The following is a 16320-nucleotide window of genomic DNA, read 5'->3' on the forward strand; positions in this document are numbered from 1 at the left end:
CATCCACTAGCTTGCAGTGGCGGCTCACAGCCCGGTGCGGCGAGCACTTCCTGCTAGCGGGATGCCACCTCTGCTTCCTTCTCCCTGCTTTTTTTCTCAGTCTCCATTTCTGTTTGCTTGTTCCACTCAGGAACAAGAAATCTTTTACTCCGGGCCGAAAATATGGGAAGGGGCTAGCAGTAGAAACCTCCGTATGGACAACCCACAATGTTATCTCGATATTTTAAATATTACTTTTAACTTCAATATCTATAGTTTTGCATATATAATGTAAATAATAGTTGATATAATTAGCTGAAATAAGCTACTGCTTGACAAAAAAAAAAAAAACCTAGTTCATAGGGTTATGAAGAAAGCAAAAGTCTATTCGCAGATCGATGACCCCTATGGCCCCAGTTTCCTGAAACTACGCCACTGTTTTGATGCGAGGTGTTAGGAGCGGCAACAAGACACGAATAGCAACGAATTATTTACAAATCATAAAAAAATACTGTTCCCATACCGGGAGTCGAACCCGGGCCGCCTGGGTGAAAACCAGGAATCCTAACCGCTAGACCATATGGGAGCTGCCGGCAGGTGTCTCTCCTTTGCTCTTATGTTACCTACGTCATTAGGGCCGCTTGTGCAAACTCCACCCTCCAAAATCTTCAGCATCTTCGCTTCCCAGGAAATAGTGACGAATGCCCGCATCCGGACGCTGCCGGAGCCCGTGACCCGAAAGATAGAACTTTTTCCGTGCGTGGGAGTGTGCCTAAAGTCAGTAGCCAGCAGCCGAGGGCACAGTCTTCACCCTATCCCAGCAGCCACAGCGTCGCGCTTCCCAGAGCCCACCACACCCGAAGCCCAGCCACGCAATAAATGCCTTTGTGTCTGGTTCTAGATTTAATCTCGTGACTCTGGTGTGATTAGCGTTCCAGGAGAGGTGGTCCTCAGGAAGAATTTATGGCCAAAAATTTTGTGGTCTCGGTCCTCTCTTCCATGTAGAGATGTCACTTTACTGACAGAAGAATGCTAAGAAGCTCGGTGGATGCCTTTCATGCTTCCAAAACTGGGAAGGCAAAGACTAGTGGGTTCTTGCGAGGCCATAGCCCTTCTGGTTTACAACTGTGCCCATCTCAAATTAAAAACAAAACGAAGGAAGAGGGTCCTTTTCTTTCTAGTCATAACAGCCCCACATATACAGGCACCGGAGAGCTAAAGGGGAGAAGAATGTGCTGTCCCAGGTTTGTAATTCTTCTTGCTGTTTATCGTTAAAAATTTGTAGCTTTATGAGATAATTTTCGGAGATACACAGCCAGAAATGGACGGTGGTAGAAAAGCTGGGTGCCGGACTCACTTAACATCCAACTGAAACCCCAGAAGTTCATTATGATTCCTTTACTACTGTATTAATACAATCCCAAATCCAAAAATCACATAAATTCCACTTTCTTTTAAAAACTGATTTAAGAGCTGGTGAGATGGCTCAGTGGGTAAGAGCACCCAACTGCTCTTCCGAAGGTCTGGAGTTCAAATCCCAGCAACCACATGGTGGCTCACAGCCCTCTTCTGGAGTGTCTTCAGACAGCTACAGTATACTTAAAAAAAACCCAAACCTAAGAGGGTCTGGAGTGATGGCTCAGTCATCAAGAGCACCCCCAGGGGGGTAGTGTGTAGAGGATGAAAGGGGGAGCCACACACCTTTAATTCCAGCACTAGTGAGACCTCTGTGAGTTTGAGGCCAGCTTGGTCAAGAGCAAGTTCCAGGACAGCCAAAGCTACATAGAGAAACCCTGTCTCAAAAACAAAAACAAAAAAAACCAAACCACCAAAAACCAAATAAGCAAACAACAACAAAAGAGCAAACCCTGTGTCTTAGGGTTTCTATTCCTGGACAAAACATCATGACCAAGAAGCAAGGTGGAAAGGATTTATTTAGCTTACACCTCCAAACCGCTCATCACTAAAGGAAGTCAGGACGGTCAGGAAGCAGGAGCTGATGCAGAGGCCATGGAGGGATGTTCCTTACTGGCTTGCTCAGCCTGCTCTCTTATAGAACCCAAGATTACCAGCCCAGAGATGGTCCCGCCCACAAGGGTCCCTCCCTCCTTTCTCACTAATTGAGAAAATGCCTTACAGCTGGATCTCATGGAGGCATTTCCTCAACTGAAGCTCCTTTCTCTAACTCTAGCCTGTGTTAAGTTGATACACAAAACCAGCCAGTACACCCTGACTATTCTTTGGAGGACCCAGGGTTTCCTAGCACCCACAGGAGACATAGGGCCTCTTCTCGCCGAAGGGCAGAAGACACCACATGGTACAGACATACACTGGGAAAGCCCCCATACACTGAAAATAAAATGAGAGCTCTGTGACACTTACTGTAGCTTTTACTTTATTCAATTTTTCTGTACAAATTTCTGTTTTTACAATTCATAAGTAGAAAAACCAATATAAGCAAAATTAACAAATTAGGAAGAAATATTTACACCCCACAAACAATTACATTCCCCTTCCCAACACAACTGGATAGCTCAGGAAAAAAACGTGAAGCAAGACACAGTTTCCAGGTGAGAGAATGCACCTTCAGCAAAGCAGCTGGGTCTCACTTCTATAAGCTAAGTGCAATCAGGAAGGTCACCCTGATTCCCCGGAAGAATGAGTTATTTTTCCTTTTATAACAGAAGTAATATTTCCTGCTAGCTATTCTGGTATTTGTGTATTTGTGTGTGTGTGTGTGTGCTGTCTTGTCTATAAACTTCCCAGGGCTTAAGTGATCCTCCTGCCTCAGCCTCTAGAGTTGCTGGAGCTACAGGCACGCGCTGCCACGCCCAGCCTGAGGTACTTTTATTGACTGGAATTGTCCTGATCTACCTTATGTTTCTAGACTCCCTTTCTTCTCTGTCACCATTTCTGCAGGGCTTCACTATCCCAGATGGCTGCCGCAGGTTATTCACACGTCACTGTCATGCCCTGAGACCATGGCCTAGAACTAGGTGCTCTCTACACTGCTCAGCTTTGCTTCATCAAACTTCATAACTCAACTTCATGCCTCGAAAAGCTAGAAACCGCGCAGACTAAGGACATTTCTAGGTGGGGCATCAGCTGAGACAGGGGCTGCTTATAAAAAGAAGAAGGCCTGAGGTAAGGTGGTAGCATCCACGGCAGCTATGCTCAGTGCCTCCCAATGTGGATGCAGGTCAGGCAGGCCCAGGGTCCAACTCCTTCAGTTTTTTCTGGAGGCCTCGAAGCTGACTCTGACCCCAGTTGATGCGAGTCTGGAGACTGGCTATATCTGCAGCCAGCTGTAGGCCTGGTGAGAGAAGAGGAATGTCATCATGGTAAGATCCATGGAGTGCCGCCCCCCCAACCCCTAAGACTGCAGGGGTGTTAGGCCTCCCTAGCCAGTACAATAGTCCTAAAACTCACCATCCCGGAAGCTGGCTTGGGCCTGCCGCAGACTGTGAGGAACCAAAATTCCAAACCAGTTCAAGGGATCTTGAGGAACTACAGCAGATCCTAACTCTTTGGTCTTGGTGGGGCCCTTGCGCCTGCGCAGAGCTGAAAGAAAGGCCATACAGTCCTCATGACCACAATGAGCTTAGTCCAAGTTCATGATTCTGAGAAACACTGGAGGTTAGCTATTTCCCCAACCTTCTCCTGTGTCTGGAAATAGTAACACTCCCCCCTTTGTAATCCAGTTGACTCTGTCTATTCTGACTTCCAGGACAGACAATTCTGTTTACCCAGAACAAGACTACGACTGACTTTGCCAATTTACCTAAAAGTGATGAAATGTCCCCAAGCTGTTTCAGGAGTGATTAACTGGGATTGGAGGTTTATTTCCAAGGAACATCTAGATATAGGGATATACATTTTCTGTTCTGTTGAGCTCCTTTGAATGCAAAACTCATCCCACTATAAAAGAGTCCACCTTTAACTGTGTAGAGATTAAAGTACCAGAGCAAACTCCATTTTGTTCTCAGACTCCATTTTAAGCTAACCTGCCCTCACAATGACTTGGCTCCCACCCTTGAGTTCTGAAAAAAACAAAAAACAAAACGAAATGAAAAGCAAAAAACAACCAAACAAACAAAAATCCGAAATATTCTTGGCAGTTGCAAAACAGACGTAATAGCTGTGGTCAGTCGATAATAATGGGGTGGGCTAAGAAAACATGATTCGTTCCCAGGTGAAGATGCACCTTTTAGATGTGTGGTCCCTCCTTGTGGTTTGACCAGATGCTGTGAACCAATCAGCTTAAACGCCAACATTCCTTTAACCCTCTTACCCAACCATGTTATGTCAAGGAGGCTTGGAATACACCCCATTCCCTTAGACCTCCTCGGGCGGCTCTCCTATCCTGTTACTTGAACCCTACCTATCAAAGTATAAGAACCCCACCCTCCCACACCCCCGCCCCCCAGACATTCAACTCTCCAGCTCAGACGCTCTCCATTAATCAGATTCCGAATGAAGCAATTTCCTTAAATGTTCAATGAGTTTTGTCTTTAGCGCTGAGTAAGGGCTGACAGGTGGAAAGGAGACTTACATGCTTCGCTAGGCCCCACTTCCTCGGGGGTCTGGGCGTCAGCTTTGATCACCCTGAAGGTCTGGGGTCCATCCTGGGCCTCGCTGGGAAAAAAAAAAAAAAAAAAAAAAAAAGGGAAGTTGGATCTCTGGCCGCGCCGGCCTAGGTCCTGCCCATCCACTCTCCAAGGGGGGGGGGGGGGGGGGGCGCTCACCTGGCACGCACGCAGACCTGAGGCTCCATACGCGAGGCATACTGCAGGGGTCCTACCGACTTGGCTCCCATGGCATAGCGAGCCTTGGCAAGTGAGAGCCAACCCTGGGGAGACAGGAGAGACTTGAGACTGTTTTCCCTCCCTGTGCCCGCTTTCTATCCCTCCTTCCATTCCCCGTGGCCCACCTCCTCCACCCTGGCGTTCAGCGCCGCCCGCTTCGCCTCCAGTTCCTCCAGGTCACTGAGCAGCTGTAGGCACTTGGAGTCCAACTCCTCTCGCAGAGCCTGGACCGCCATGGCCCAGCCAGTCTTGGGACACGCGCGGATGGGCGGAGCCACTTCCTTCCAAGCCGCCGAATCACTGCGCGGCCATGTGCATGACAGCCAATAAGCGCTCAAGATCCGCCCTTAGGGGGGCAGTACTAATCGTGACCCGGAAGTCAAAGGCTTCAACTTCCGGGTGATCCCTGTCACCAGCCAGGACGCGGATTAGCGCCTGGAGCGGGATACTTCTCGAATCCGATGGCTACCAAAAGTCGGACCTTAACTTGAATCTAGGAAGCCATGCGCACAGTTCCTGCTTTTACTCTTCGCTAGCCTGCTGCCTGACCAGCTCAAGCACCGGTGAAGCCGCAGACGGACTAACTAATCAGGACGGTCTTAGACCACGTGACATCCCAAATCCGGGTAATTAATTGGTTGCCCGTCTGACCAATCACCTTGCGACGCCCTCCTCCATTCGCCATCTTAAGATGGGGCACTCTGACCGGCAGTGGAATCGAGTGAAGCCTCTAAAGGCCTTTTTGGTTGAGGGCGGAAGTGATCACTGCGTGGTGCCAGCAGCGCCAGAAGAGTTGGGACTCGTGAGGGAGCGGCGCTCATCATGGTAGGATGTTTTGATTTCCTGTTCTGGTTTAGCGGGAAAGAAGGGGACTACGGGAGGGCTGAGTTGTGGTCCTCGGTGCTCCGAAGTGGATGGTGACCCTGTGTGTTCTCTAGCTCCGTCGGGAGGCTCGCCTGCGCCGCGAGTACCTGTACCGCAAAGCCCGGGAGGAGGCGCAGCGATCCGTTCAGGAGAAGAAGGAGCGAGTCAAGCGTGCTCTAGAAGGTAAGGCCTCCCTGTGCTGGTGGGTTACAAGTCCTTGCTCGAGCATACTACACGGAGGTGTAAACGCATTTGAACTTAATGTATTTGTATCAGGGTGGCTGGTCATCTTTCCTTTCTCTGCTCGTTAGGTAGGACCTCACTGCTCACTGGTTTCTGAATGATCCCACCATGTGATAGTATGGCCGTTTATGCTACAGTTGCCCATGTCTACAGGTTGATTGCCAGTTTTGCTTACAGAATATCTAGTTTTTATTTAGTTTTAAAACATTGCCTCTGTCGGGTGGCGGCGGCGCACGGTTTCAATCCCAGCCCTCGAGAGGCAGAGACAGGCCGATCCCCGAGTTCGAAGCCAGCCTGGTCTACATAATGAGTTCCAGTACAGCCAGAGCTAAAACAGAGAATCCCTGTCTCGAAAAACCAAAAACCAAACCAAATCAAGCAACAAACCAACAAAAAACCTTTGCCTCATCTAATTGATTCCCATCTTAGGGAATGGGTCTGCAAGAATCCTTGGTATTTGTTTTTGTTGTCTTCTTCAAAACAAAATTAGAAAAACCTGTTATTGATTGTTATAATTGTCTTGCATTTTAATTCTTCTTCCATTTAGAATTTGACATTCGTTTTACAGGTTAGTTTAAAACTTTGCCTTACATTAATTCACATTTTCATTTGCCCTAATAAATGAAGATCCTCTATCACAGAGCTTAATTGGAAATGTTCTATTTATCCCTATTTTGCTTTTGTATCTAAGGAACTTCATGTCTCCCGCCTGATTGATAGTACAATATCCCTGGTGCCAGTAATTAAATTCCGTTCCTGTAATTTAGGACTATAAAGTATATGTGTGTCATGTAACGTTTTTTTGAGTTAAGAAGCATAATGTTAGGGCTGGGATTGTACCACAGTTGTTAGAGAGTGCTTCCTAACATGAAGGAGGCTCTGGATTCTGTCCCCAGCCTGACTCAACTGTGCCTGGGGGCCTATGTCCCAACACTGGTAAGGTGGAGGCTAGAGGATCAGGAGTTCAAGGCTTGCTTTGGCTGCATGAGTTTCAGATCAGCCTGGGCTATATAAGCATAATGTTAAGTATCTGTGACCCATTACCATAACTTAAAAAAAAAGTTTTAAAAAAATGGCTCAAGGATTCAGAGCACTTCCTGCTCTTTGAGAGGACCCAAATTCATTCCCTACTACCCATATAGAGTGACTCACAACTGTCTGTAACCCCAGGGATCCAGTGTCCTCTGGCCTTAGCAGCTACCTGAACACATGTGAACTCAGGCAGGAACACATACACAGAAAAATGATCAATATATTAGCATTTGCAACCATCTATTATTAACTATATTATTATTAACTATATTAAATATTGCATTAAAAGAAACTGTTGTAAGTATTATTTGTGTTCACATTATGCCTACTTATATCCCTAGGTTATTAGCGTATGTGTTTGGCTTTGTATTTGTTTGGGTTGGGGGCTCAGTATTGTTTCTAAGATGCAGAAGGAATGGTTGGACTTTTCTTCTTGTGGGTATCCCTAGGGAGGCTCCTTTTCCTGTGGCAGAGGAGAGCTTATGTCACTTGGTAGCTAGCTTGACAGAGTGCTGCTGTGACTCTCTCCCTTCCCTCACATGCTGGAGATGCGGAACTGGGCCTCAGGCCTTGCTGTCCACCTTAGTTCACAGAAAGAACCTCTGACCCCCGGCCAGCTGAGGCCATGCGCCTTGAGGTTACCTGTGCCTCCAGGTAGCAGTGTTCTTTTTTTATATTGTTTTGTTGTTATTGGTTTTTGAGCCAGGGTCTCACTATGTAGACTTGTCTGGCCTCACTCTTAGAGATCCCCTGCCTTTGCCTTCTGAGTGCTGGGATCAAAGGCAGGCGTGCTAACCACCTTAGTAGGCAGTGTGAAGACTTGGAGGTCACTGGTCTTCCTTCCTACTTAAGAAACAATTTCTTTCTGTCTTTTAAATGTATTTATTTACTTAAGTATGAGTGCTCTGGTTGCATGTCCACCTATATGCCAGAAGGGGGTGTCAGATTCCTTTATGGGTAGTAGTGAGCTGTGGTATGGTTGCTGGGAATTGAGCTCTGGACCTCTAGAAGAGCAGACAGTGCTTAACTGCTGTGCCATCTCACTAGCCCCTTTCTATTTTTTTTTTAAGCATTTATTATTTTTGTAGTGCTCCTCAACACCAAGGTCTTCTTCACCTGCAAGCAAACCAACCCCCAGTGCATTATCAGATTTTCTTTAGATTTTTTGTCTGGTTATAAAAATGACATTAATGCCGGGCGGTGGTGGCACACGCCTTTAATCCCAGCACTTGGGAGGCAGAGGCAGGCGGATTTCTGAGTTGGAGGCCAGCCTGGTCTACAAAGTGAGTTCCAGGACAGCTAGGGCAACACAGAGAAACCCTGTCTTGAAAAACCAAAAAAAAAAAAAAAAAAAAAAAAATAACATTGATAATGAAGAAGTATTTAGAAAATGAGCTCCCCAGTAACCATTAGTTGACAATTAGATGAAAAGAAGTTGATAACTAGGGGTGGTGGCGTACCCTGTACCCTGTTAGCGACACACTCAGCAGCAAAGCCATGGGCCTCTCAAGACCATTGGTTTGTTACCTCTGTTCGTTCTATATTTCTTACTGACTCTATTGAGGATGTTAAGAAAGAAATCAGGGGCTTTCACATTAAGTCCACACACTAGTGAACCACACAGTGTTATATACATTGTGTCTCACTCTGCCCTTCTCTTCCTTGCAGAAAACCAGCTGATTCCCACCGAGTTACGCCGGGAGGCTCTAGCCTTACAGGGGTCCTTGGAGTTCGATGATGCTGGTGGAGAAGGTAATCTGTGCTCTGCAGCCCTCTTCCACACTGAACCAACTTCTGTGCCCACTGGGCTCCAGGTCCTCTTCAGCCACACTGGACAATTTCCCACCTGATGGAAGTGTCCAGGTGAGCAGTTTCTGTACCTGTCCCCAGGTTCCTCCTGTCTGCCTGGGTGGCATCACAGGGGCTCTCCCCAAACAAATGCTTTCAGTTCTATTTATACGATAAACACAGTAGCTTTTAGTCTTTGCTCGTTGGAGTGTCTGCTGGAGCAGAAGTGTCCTTAGCACTGGTACCCACAGTGGGCTGGTAGCTGCTCTCCTGGCCACTAGAGGTGCATTTCCACTAGGCTCTCTTGAGCAGAGTCAGCATTTTCCTTGCCTCTTGTTCTCCTGACAGGTGTAACCAGCCATGTAGATGATGAATATCGATGGGCCGGGGTTGAGGATCCTAAGGTCATGATCACTACCTCCAGAGACCCTAGTTCTCGCCTGAAAATGTTTGCAAAGGTACTGGGCGTCAGGGAGTAGGGGATACCCAGGCCTAGTGGCCCCAGTTCTAATTCGGTGTTGGTCCATGGGCAGGAACTGAAGCTGGTGTTCCCAGGTGCCCAGCGCATGAACCGAGGTCGGCATGAGGTTGGAGCACTAGTGAGAGCTTGCAAAGCCAACGGGGTCACCGACCTGTTGGTGGTCCATGAGCATCGAGGCACACCCGGTAAGGCCTGCTAGAGGGCAAGGGAGCTTGGGCTGTTGTCATGGCAGAGTGTCTGACAGCCTCTCCCCTACAGTGGGGCTCATTGTCAGCCATCTGCCCTTCGGTCCTACTGCCTATTTCACACTGTGTAACGTGGTCATGCGGCACGACATCCCTGACCTGGGCACCATGTCAGAAGCCAAGCCCCACCTCATCACTCATGGCTTTTCCTCACGGCTGGGCAAGCGGGTGAGTATGGGAACCCTGTGGGAAGGGCTGAGGCTCAGACCAGCCCTGTGACTCTCTGTCCCTGTGTCCCCAGGTGTCGGACATCCTTCGTTACCTATTCCCCGTGCCAAAAGACGACAGCCATCGGGTCATCACCTTTGCAAACCAGGATGACTACATTTCATTCCGGTGGGTCCATGGGCTGAGTGTAGGGCCTGTGACCTTTGTAGTTCCTCAGCTAACCCACAGCCCCTACTGACCCACGTACGTACCTCTGCTTCCTTTTTCCTCAGGCACCATGTCTACAAGAAGACAGACCACCGCAATGTGGAGCTGACTGAGGTCGGGCCTCGATTTGAGCTCAAGTGTGAGTTTAGGCTTTAGTTTATGCCTGAGGGAGGTTAGTGGGGGGGTCCTTGACTGTGCATGGTGTGACATCTCTCCCCTCACCCTAGTGTATATGATTCGCCTGGGCACACTGGAGCAGGAGGCCACCGCAGATGTAGAGTGGCGCTGGCACCCCTACACCAACACCGCCCGCAAGAGGGTCTTCCTGAGTGCCGAGTGAGCTGAGCTACTTGCCAGTCAGAATGCAGACTTGGAATCCTGGATCAGAGACTTGTCACAGACAGATTCACTAATCCTAAGTGGAGACTGGAGGGATCTAAATAACCCCTCTGTCATCACGCTCCCAGCTGCCTCTAACTGGTCACGGTTGGCCTACTGTCTGTCAGGACAAACCTGAAGCCCACAGAGTATCTATGGGTTGAGGACCTAATGACAGTGGACTGAATAGTCACCTTCAGGCTGGGGTAGGGCTGCAGATCTGCACTGGAAAGTGGTTACTTTCTTCAGAGTTGGGCCCTGTGAACACTTTTTTCCTGTGGTTTAGGGTCAGTCTTTGTCACCAGCAGCAAGCCTACACCATTTAATTACCAGCCTAACTTACAAGCAGGGGCACCCTCCTCTAACTGCGAGCTTTTCCCCTCAGCCTCTTTGTTCGAAGAGATAGCGACTCTAAGACTTAATATTTCATGAATAAACGCCTAGGCCAACAGCTAGCGTCTATTCCCTGCCTAGCTCATTACTCAGTTCCTTGTTTGTTTTGTGAGTGCCCTATGGCTGGTTACCTCAGTTTCATGCAACCATCTCCTGTGCCTCTTTTCCAGAATCCCCTCTCTCTCCGCAGGATATCCCATCTCCTGTTTCTTGCCTTAGCTCATTGGCCATACTTTTCTATTGACCAGTGATATTTCCATACAGAACACAAGAGATTCTCTCTGCACCCTCCCTCTTTCCCAGGAGACAGAGTGACACCCACAGCCTGCCTACCATATCTCTGCCTATCTACATCTACAATGGGCCTGTCCATCAGCCACAGGGAGAGCTAGTGTTGCCCAGGGAAGGGCCTCAAGAGGCTGTGCCACAGCCGTTTGCAACTTACTGTCCTCTCTGTATCCAAAACCCTGAACTTCCCCAAGGGCCCTGGGTTTGTATAGAGTGGTTGTCAAGACCCTAGAGCTCGCAGAGAGAATTGGTGATGGGATCTACCATACCATTAGGAGGAGGCCTCTGAGGAAGCATGCCAGACAGGATAAGGGAGATGTCTGCATGGTGTCATGAAAACCTAACGATAGTGAGAGAACAGAAGCCATCTGGATGATGTGCAAGGCCCTTGAGGTCCAATAAGATGAGGAAGGTTAGGCCAGTGCTCTGGGACGGGTGGGCCCACAACTGCAGCTCATGAATCCAATTCTCAACAAGGCCTCTGGGATCCTCCCATGGCTTTGCGTGTGGTGTGTGTGTGTGTATAAATTTCAAAATGCAAGTAAAATCATGTGATCTATGTTTTTTGTTTGTTTTGAGACAGGGCTTGTGTAGCCCTGGCTATCTAGCTGTCCTGGAACTCACTCTGTAGACCTAGCTAGTTCTGAGCTCAGAGATCGGCCTGTCCCTGCCTCATGAGTGCTCAGACTAAAGGCGTGCACCTCCACAGCCCAGCTCTGTACATTTCTTATGGCTACCATAAGGGATTCTTGTGGAGCTGATAATTTAACAGAAATTGGTTCATGGTGCGAGGTGAGGGTGTTCACTCCCTAAGGCTGAGTGTGTTGGGGATGGGGGTGTGTTTGCTCTTCGGCTTCTGATGGCTGCAGTAACCCTTTGTATCGCCTCTTGCTACCATAGCACTTCACTGTCGGCCTTCATCTTCAGTGCTGAGTCTGTTGACCTAGTCTCTTGAATATTTCTTAGAAGGACCTTTGTTACTGTGCTTACTGCACATGTCTAGGTCCATCTCATTTACAATTCTGAACTTGTATCTTCAGAGACCCTTTCAAATGCACTCATATTTACAGATTTTAAGAATTAGGATTTTTTTCTTGTAATCTGTAAGAGTTGCCTGCATATATATCTGCCACCTGATGAGGCCAGGAGAAGGTGTAGCATCCCCTGGGTCTGGAGTTACAGACAGTTGGGAGCCATCATCTGGATCCTGGAGATTGAACCTCCATCTTCTGCGAGAGCACCTCGTGTTCTTAACCCAAGCCTGCCTTTGTAAATGAGCTTGCTCTCTCTTGCAGCTCTACACTCTCTGTCCTGCCTGTTTAGTGTCTTAATTATGATGTGATAGAAAGGTTTCTTTTCTGGTCTTGCCCTTTTGGAGTTCTGAGGGCCTCTTGGATCTCTTTTTGCACCTCTTCATCTAGAGTTGGGAAATTTAAAAGTATCTCCTTTCTGAATTCATTTGGCATGAAATTCCCCTCGTATGCCCATAATTTTGGCCTTTGCATAATGCCCCAAAGGTCTTGCACGTTTTATTCACACACACTTACATGCATCATTGGCCTTGACTGAGTGATGCGGTTCTGCCTTGCTCTGAAGCCCCGCCTCCTCTCCTGTATGCAATCCTCTCTATTCTGGGGCTTCTTCCCACTGAGCTTCTACCTGACCTGCACTTTTCGCTTTCTACCCTCATCTCAGTTCAGGTTTTCCTCTCTGTATGTCTTTATCAAATTCTACTTTCACATCTTGAATGGACTTTCTGATTCCATGCTGATGTTTGTGTTCTCTTGGTGACTATCCATGTCCTGTCTGGGTTGATGGATTGCTTTGGTTTTTTTTTTTTTTTTTAATTGTGTGTCTGAAGTTTATGTAAGTCATCTTCATCGGGGGCCAGTATTGTGGAATTGGTAATTTTTGGAGAAGACAGATTGTCTTGGTGTTTCCTATTATTCCTGGTGTTGTGTTGAGACCTGGTGTTTTAATTATTCCTAAATCTAGGTTGCCTTTCTGCTTTTAGTGGGAATGCTTTCAATATTCAGGAAAGACCAGTAAGGTTGAGTTGACATTTTCTTTTAGACTTGTTCAGACTCTATCCCTGACCTGCACAGGAAGTCGGAGAGCCACTGTCCATCAATAAACCCACCGTGAAAGTAGTGTCAGTTAACTACGAAACAGGCATTCCTTAAATGCCAACTAGTTTGGGGGAGTAAAGGGCCACACTGTAAAGGGCCACACTGTGCTGTGCTAGTGTATTGGTTACTGAGTGGAGAGAAAAACACCACAACAGGACTGGTTATTATTGCTAGGTCTCAGTTAAAACAGAACCCAAAAGACGAAAGGCAGATCCGCCTTCTAAACCCCGGGGCCTCTTGTTAGGTACAGTTTGACCTCCACCTGCCTGTCCCCCATCCAAAAAGGCAGTCTCTTACTCCATCCCCTCTTCCTCTCCCACCCAGAAGTCCCACCTACTCCTCGCCTAGTGATTGGTCTCCTGAAATCTTTATTCATTAGGGGATGTTTCTGCCACAAAGGGGGCATGTGTAGAAGGAATGGTTGAAACAATGAAGCGAGGAGGGGAGGAGTGGGAGCTTGAATTAAGAGTAAGCTGAAAAGGAATCTCAAAGACATACACTCAAAAATGGACTCCAGTCTCCTCTCTCTGGAGGTTAAGTCACATGACTATAACCCAGGGCAGCCAATGTTCTTTGGAAGAGAGAGGATAAAGATGGGGGAAAGAAAAAAAATTAAAAAAAAAATAAAAAAAAAAAAGATGGGGGAAAGAGGAAAGTAAAAGGTGGAAACTGTCATGAGACTATGGTGGTCTGCTGCATTGACCTTGGGTATCATAAATTAGGAAGAGCTGTAGGGGAACAAGAGCTGGATGGAGACTGGGTGTGTGGCTGGATTCTGTTTGACCCCCTGACCTAGTTGACTGAAGGTGTGTGCACATGTGTGTGCATGGGTATGGCATCTAACCTCATGGTGAGCTGGAGCCCCAGTGGGAGGTATAGTGATATTCATAGAGCTCTGCAGCCATCTCCACGATCGATCTAATTTTAATTCATCTTTATCCTCGAGAGAAACCTCACATTCACTGTTAGGATTCCAGCCTGGGCTCTGGCAGCCCCAACAACCAATGTTCTACCAGTTGTCCTAGAGGCCAATTAAACACCCAAGTCATAGCGAAAGGCATCCACCCAAGTCCACCTTTGGTCCTGACATGAGGTTTAGGTTTAAATAGAGGTCCAGAAGTGTGCATAGCTGAGCAGTCCTGGCCAGAGTGTGCTGCCATATGTCGCTATGGACTCTGGCCATGTGTTTATCGTTGGGCTCCAGGGTCCTGCTAGTTGGTCTGACAAGTTGTTAGAACTGAGTGAAACCTCTCCCTGGGAGACACATTCCACTCCCTGGCTCCAAGCTTCAACTTTTCTCCTCACAGGAGACTCCTGAAGAAAACCCAGTTCCTTGGAGATTGCCACTTCAGTAGTCTGATGGAAGGGAGGGACACAGAGAGCCTGTTTAAAACATCTTTCTGCCAGGATGGGTACACCCTCAGCCATGACTCTTTAGCTCCTTCCAACTGTGACCATGACCTGAGCCCCTTGCAAACACTGATCTACTTTTGGTCTCTTCAAGCCTGCCTGTCACACTTCATATGAGTAAAATCATGGGATAGATTATCTTTTGTGACTTGCTGCTTTGGCCTACCATAATGTTTCTAAACCTTGTAGCTTATGTCAAGACTTCATTTCTTATTGCCCAATAGTCTGCTGTAGGCATGAGACCATATTTATCAGTCAGTTGATGAAAATGTTTGCTTTTCAGTTATGCACATTTGTTCTAAGTATCATTTAAGTTTCTCTTTATTTTGTCTTTGTAATTTATCTATTTAGGAAATACGCTTCTCTATAGTTTACAGTCTGTGGTATAGTTTACACACACTGCTGTCGTTTAACCTGTGCGTGTATATTGTATTTCCTTTGAATTTATATGTCTGGTGGTTCTTTTTAGACAGGGTCTCATGTAGTTCTGACTGTCCTGGAATTTGCTGTGGAGACCAGACTGGCCTTGAACTACCTCCTGCCTTTACCTCCTAAGTGCTGAGATTAAAAGCCTGTGCTACCATGCCTGATCTGATTGTTCACTGCTAAATAAAGTCCCAGAAAAAAAGTGTGCTGAGGTTGGGTTAATGTCAGAGGGAAGCTACGGGCCAGCCATGCTGACCGGGTTCATCATTAAGAGCCTCTCGTGCTGCTAGCAACATGTATGAACACTTGTTGACGTAACCTTCCTCTAAGGGAGTGTGAGGCAGATGCCCAGGTCTGTCTCAGAGAAGATTACAGTCTAGGGCAGTGGTTCTCAACCTGTGGCTAGTGACCCCTTGAATGACCCTTTTTCAGGGGCCATCTAAGATCATTGGAAAGCACAGATATTTATATTACAATCATAGCAGTAGCAAAATTACACCTATGAAGTAGCAATGAAAATAATTCTATAGTTGGGGGTCACCACAGCATGGGGAACTGTATTAAAGGGTTGCAGTGTTAGGAAGGTTGAGACCCACTGCTCTTAGGGAAAGGCCAGCATGGGTATTTTTTTTTTAAGAATTATTTTGTGTATATGATTACACTGTCACTGTTAGACACACCAGAAGAGGCCATCAGATCAATCCCATTATAGATGGTTGTAAGCCCACCGTGTGGTTGCTGGGAATTGAAATCAGAAAGAACAGTCAGTGCTCTTAACTGCTGAGCCATCTCTCCAACCCCCTAGTATGTAGTATTTACGGATGTCCTTTTTGGTGCCAGCAATACAGCTTGGTCTTACTACCAAGCCTGACAACTTGAGTTCAATCCCCAAACCTACATGAAAGGAGAGAACCCAAACCCACAAGTTGTTCTCTGACCTCCACACATACCCCCATGCACAAAATAAAAATATAATAAAAACTTTTGCCAGGCAGTGGTGACACGCACCTTTAATCCCAGCACTCAAGAGGTAGAGGCAGGTAGATTATTGAGTTCAAGGCCAGCCTGGTCTATAGAGTGTATTCTGTTAACCTACACAGAGAAATCCTGTCTCAAAAAAAAAAAAAAAAAAAAAAAAAAGTCATTTTAAAGCTGGGAACAGGGTATTAATATTCCTCCTTCTCTTCTCAAGCTTTCCTGCCTCCCTGAAGCAGACCTGTAGGCAAGTCCTTAGGGAAGAACCCAGAGTGTGAGTTACTTCTCAGTTGCTGTGAGAAAATGCAATTTAAGCAGGTTTATTTGGGTTTGCGTCCATGGTGCTGTAAGATCCCTGGCCCTCGGTCTGTGGTACTTACTTGGAGATGCCCCTGAGTGAGACACCGAGCTGCAGATCAATGCAAACACAAAAAGTTTATTTTCCAGTGCTTCAATCAGTCCCTCAAGGGGAGTGACTAGAAGGCGACCCAAATGGCTATTACAAGCCG

The 16320-nt window shown here is 47.2% G+C and overlaps 2 protein-coding genes and 1 non-coding gene across 3 annotated transcripts; 1 reads left to right on the forward strand and 2 right to left on the reverse strand.

The window, feature by feature from the left end:
• Positions 1-493: 493 nt before the first annotated feature.
• Positions 494-565, reverse strand: n-TEttc1. Its single transcript has one exon. It is a non-coding gene; the product is annotated as a tRNA-Glu (tRNA).
• Positions 566-2351: 1786 nt separating this feature from the next.
• Ccdc115 (coiled-coil domain containing 115) lies at positions 2352-5354 on the reverse strand. The gene is made up of 5 exons (NM_027159.2): positions 4910-5354; positions 4725-4828; positions 4532-4614; positions 3409-3540; positions 2352-3292 (listed from the first exon to the last, which is right to left on the reverse strand). The coding sequence occupies exons 1-5, from the start codon at positions 5018-5020 to the stop codon at positions 3180-3182; spliced, it is 543 nt and encodes a 180-aa protein (NP_081435.1). The 5' UTR covers positions 5021-5354; the 3' UTR covers positions 2352-3179.
• Positions 5355-5510: 156 nt separating this feature from the next.
• Positions 5511-11429, forward strand: Imp4 (IMP4, U3 small nucleolar ribonucleoprotein). Its single transcript, NM_178601.3, has 9 exons — positions 5511-5609; positions 5723-5831; positions 8592-8675; positions 9060-9169; positions 9245-9377; positions 9451-9605; positions 9679-9773; positions 9878-9951; positions 10040-11429. Exons 1-9 carry the CDS (start codon positions 5607-5609, stop codon positions 10150-10152), a joined length of 876 nt encoding a protein of 291 aa, NP_848716.2. The 5' UTR covers positions 5511-5606; the 3' UTR covers positions 10153-11429.
• The last annotated feature ends 4891 nt before the right edge of the window (positions 11430-16320 follow it).

This window comes from Mus musculus, chromosome 1 (genome assembly GCF_000001635.26).
Source record: "Mus musculus strain C57BL/6J chromosome 1, GRCm38.p6 C57BL/6J".
NCBI lineage: Eukaryota > Metazoa > Chordata > Mammalia > Rodentia > Muridae > Mus > Mus musculus.

What these genes read in the sequence shown, in the direction of transcription:
- Ccdc115 (NM_027159.2), bottom strand. Translation starts at nt 5,020, where the DNA reads ATGGCGGTCCAGGCTCTGCGAGAGGAGTTGGACTCCAAGTGCCTACAG. An exon ending in AGTGGGGCCTAGCGAAGCAT is followed by an intron (nt 3,541 to 4,531) that starts GTAAGTCTCCTT and finishes CCTTTCTTTCAG; the next exon opens with CTCTGCGCAGGCGCAAGGGC. An exon ending in CCAAGCCAGCTTCCGGGATG is followed by an intron (nt 3,293 to 3,408) that starts GTGAGTTTTAGG and finishes TTCTCTCACCAG; the next exon opens with GCCTACAGCTGGCTGCAGAT.
- Imp4 (NM_178601.3), top strand. An exon ending in CGATGATGCTGGTGGAGAAG is followed by an intron (nt 8,676 to 9,059) that starts GTAATCTGTGCT and finishes TTCTCCTGACAG; the next exon opens with GTGTAACCAGCCATGTAGAT. An exon ending in TGAGCATCGAGGCACACCCG is followed by an intron (nt 9,378 to 9,450) that starts GTAAGGCCTGCT and finishes TCTCCCCTACAG; the next exon opens with TGGGGCTCATTGTCAGCCAT.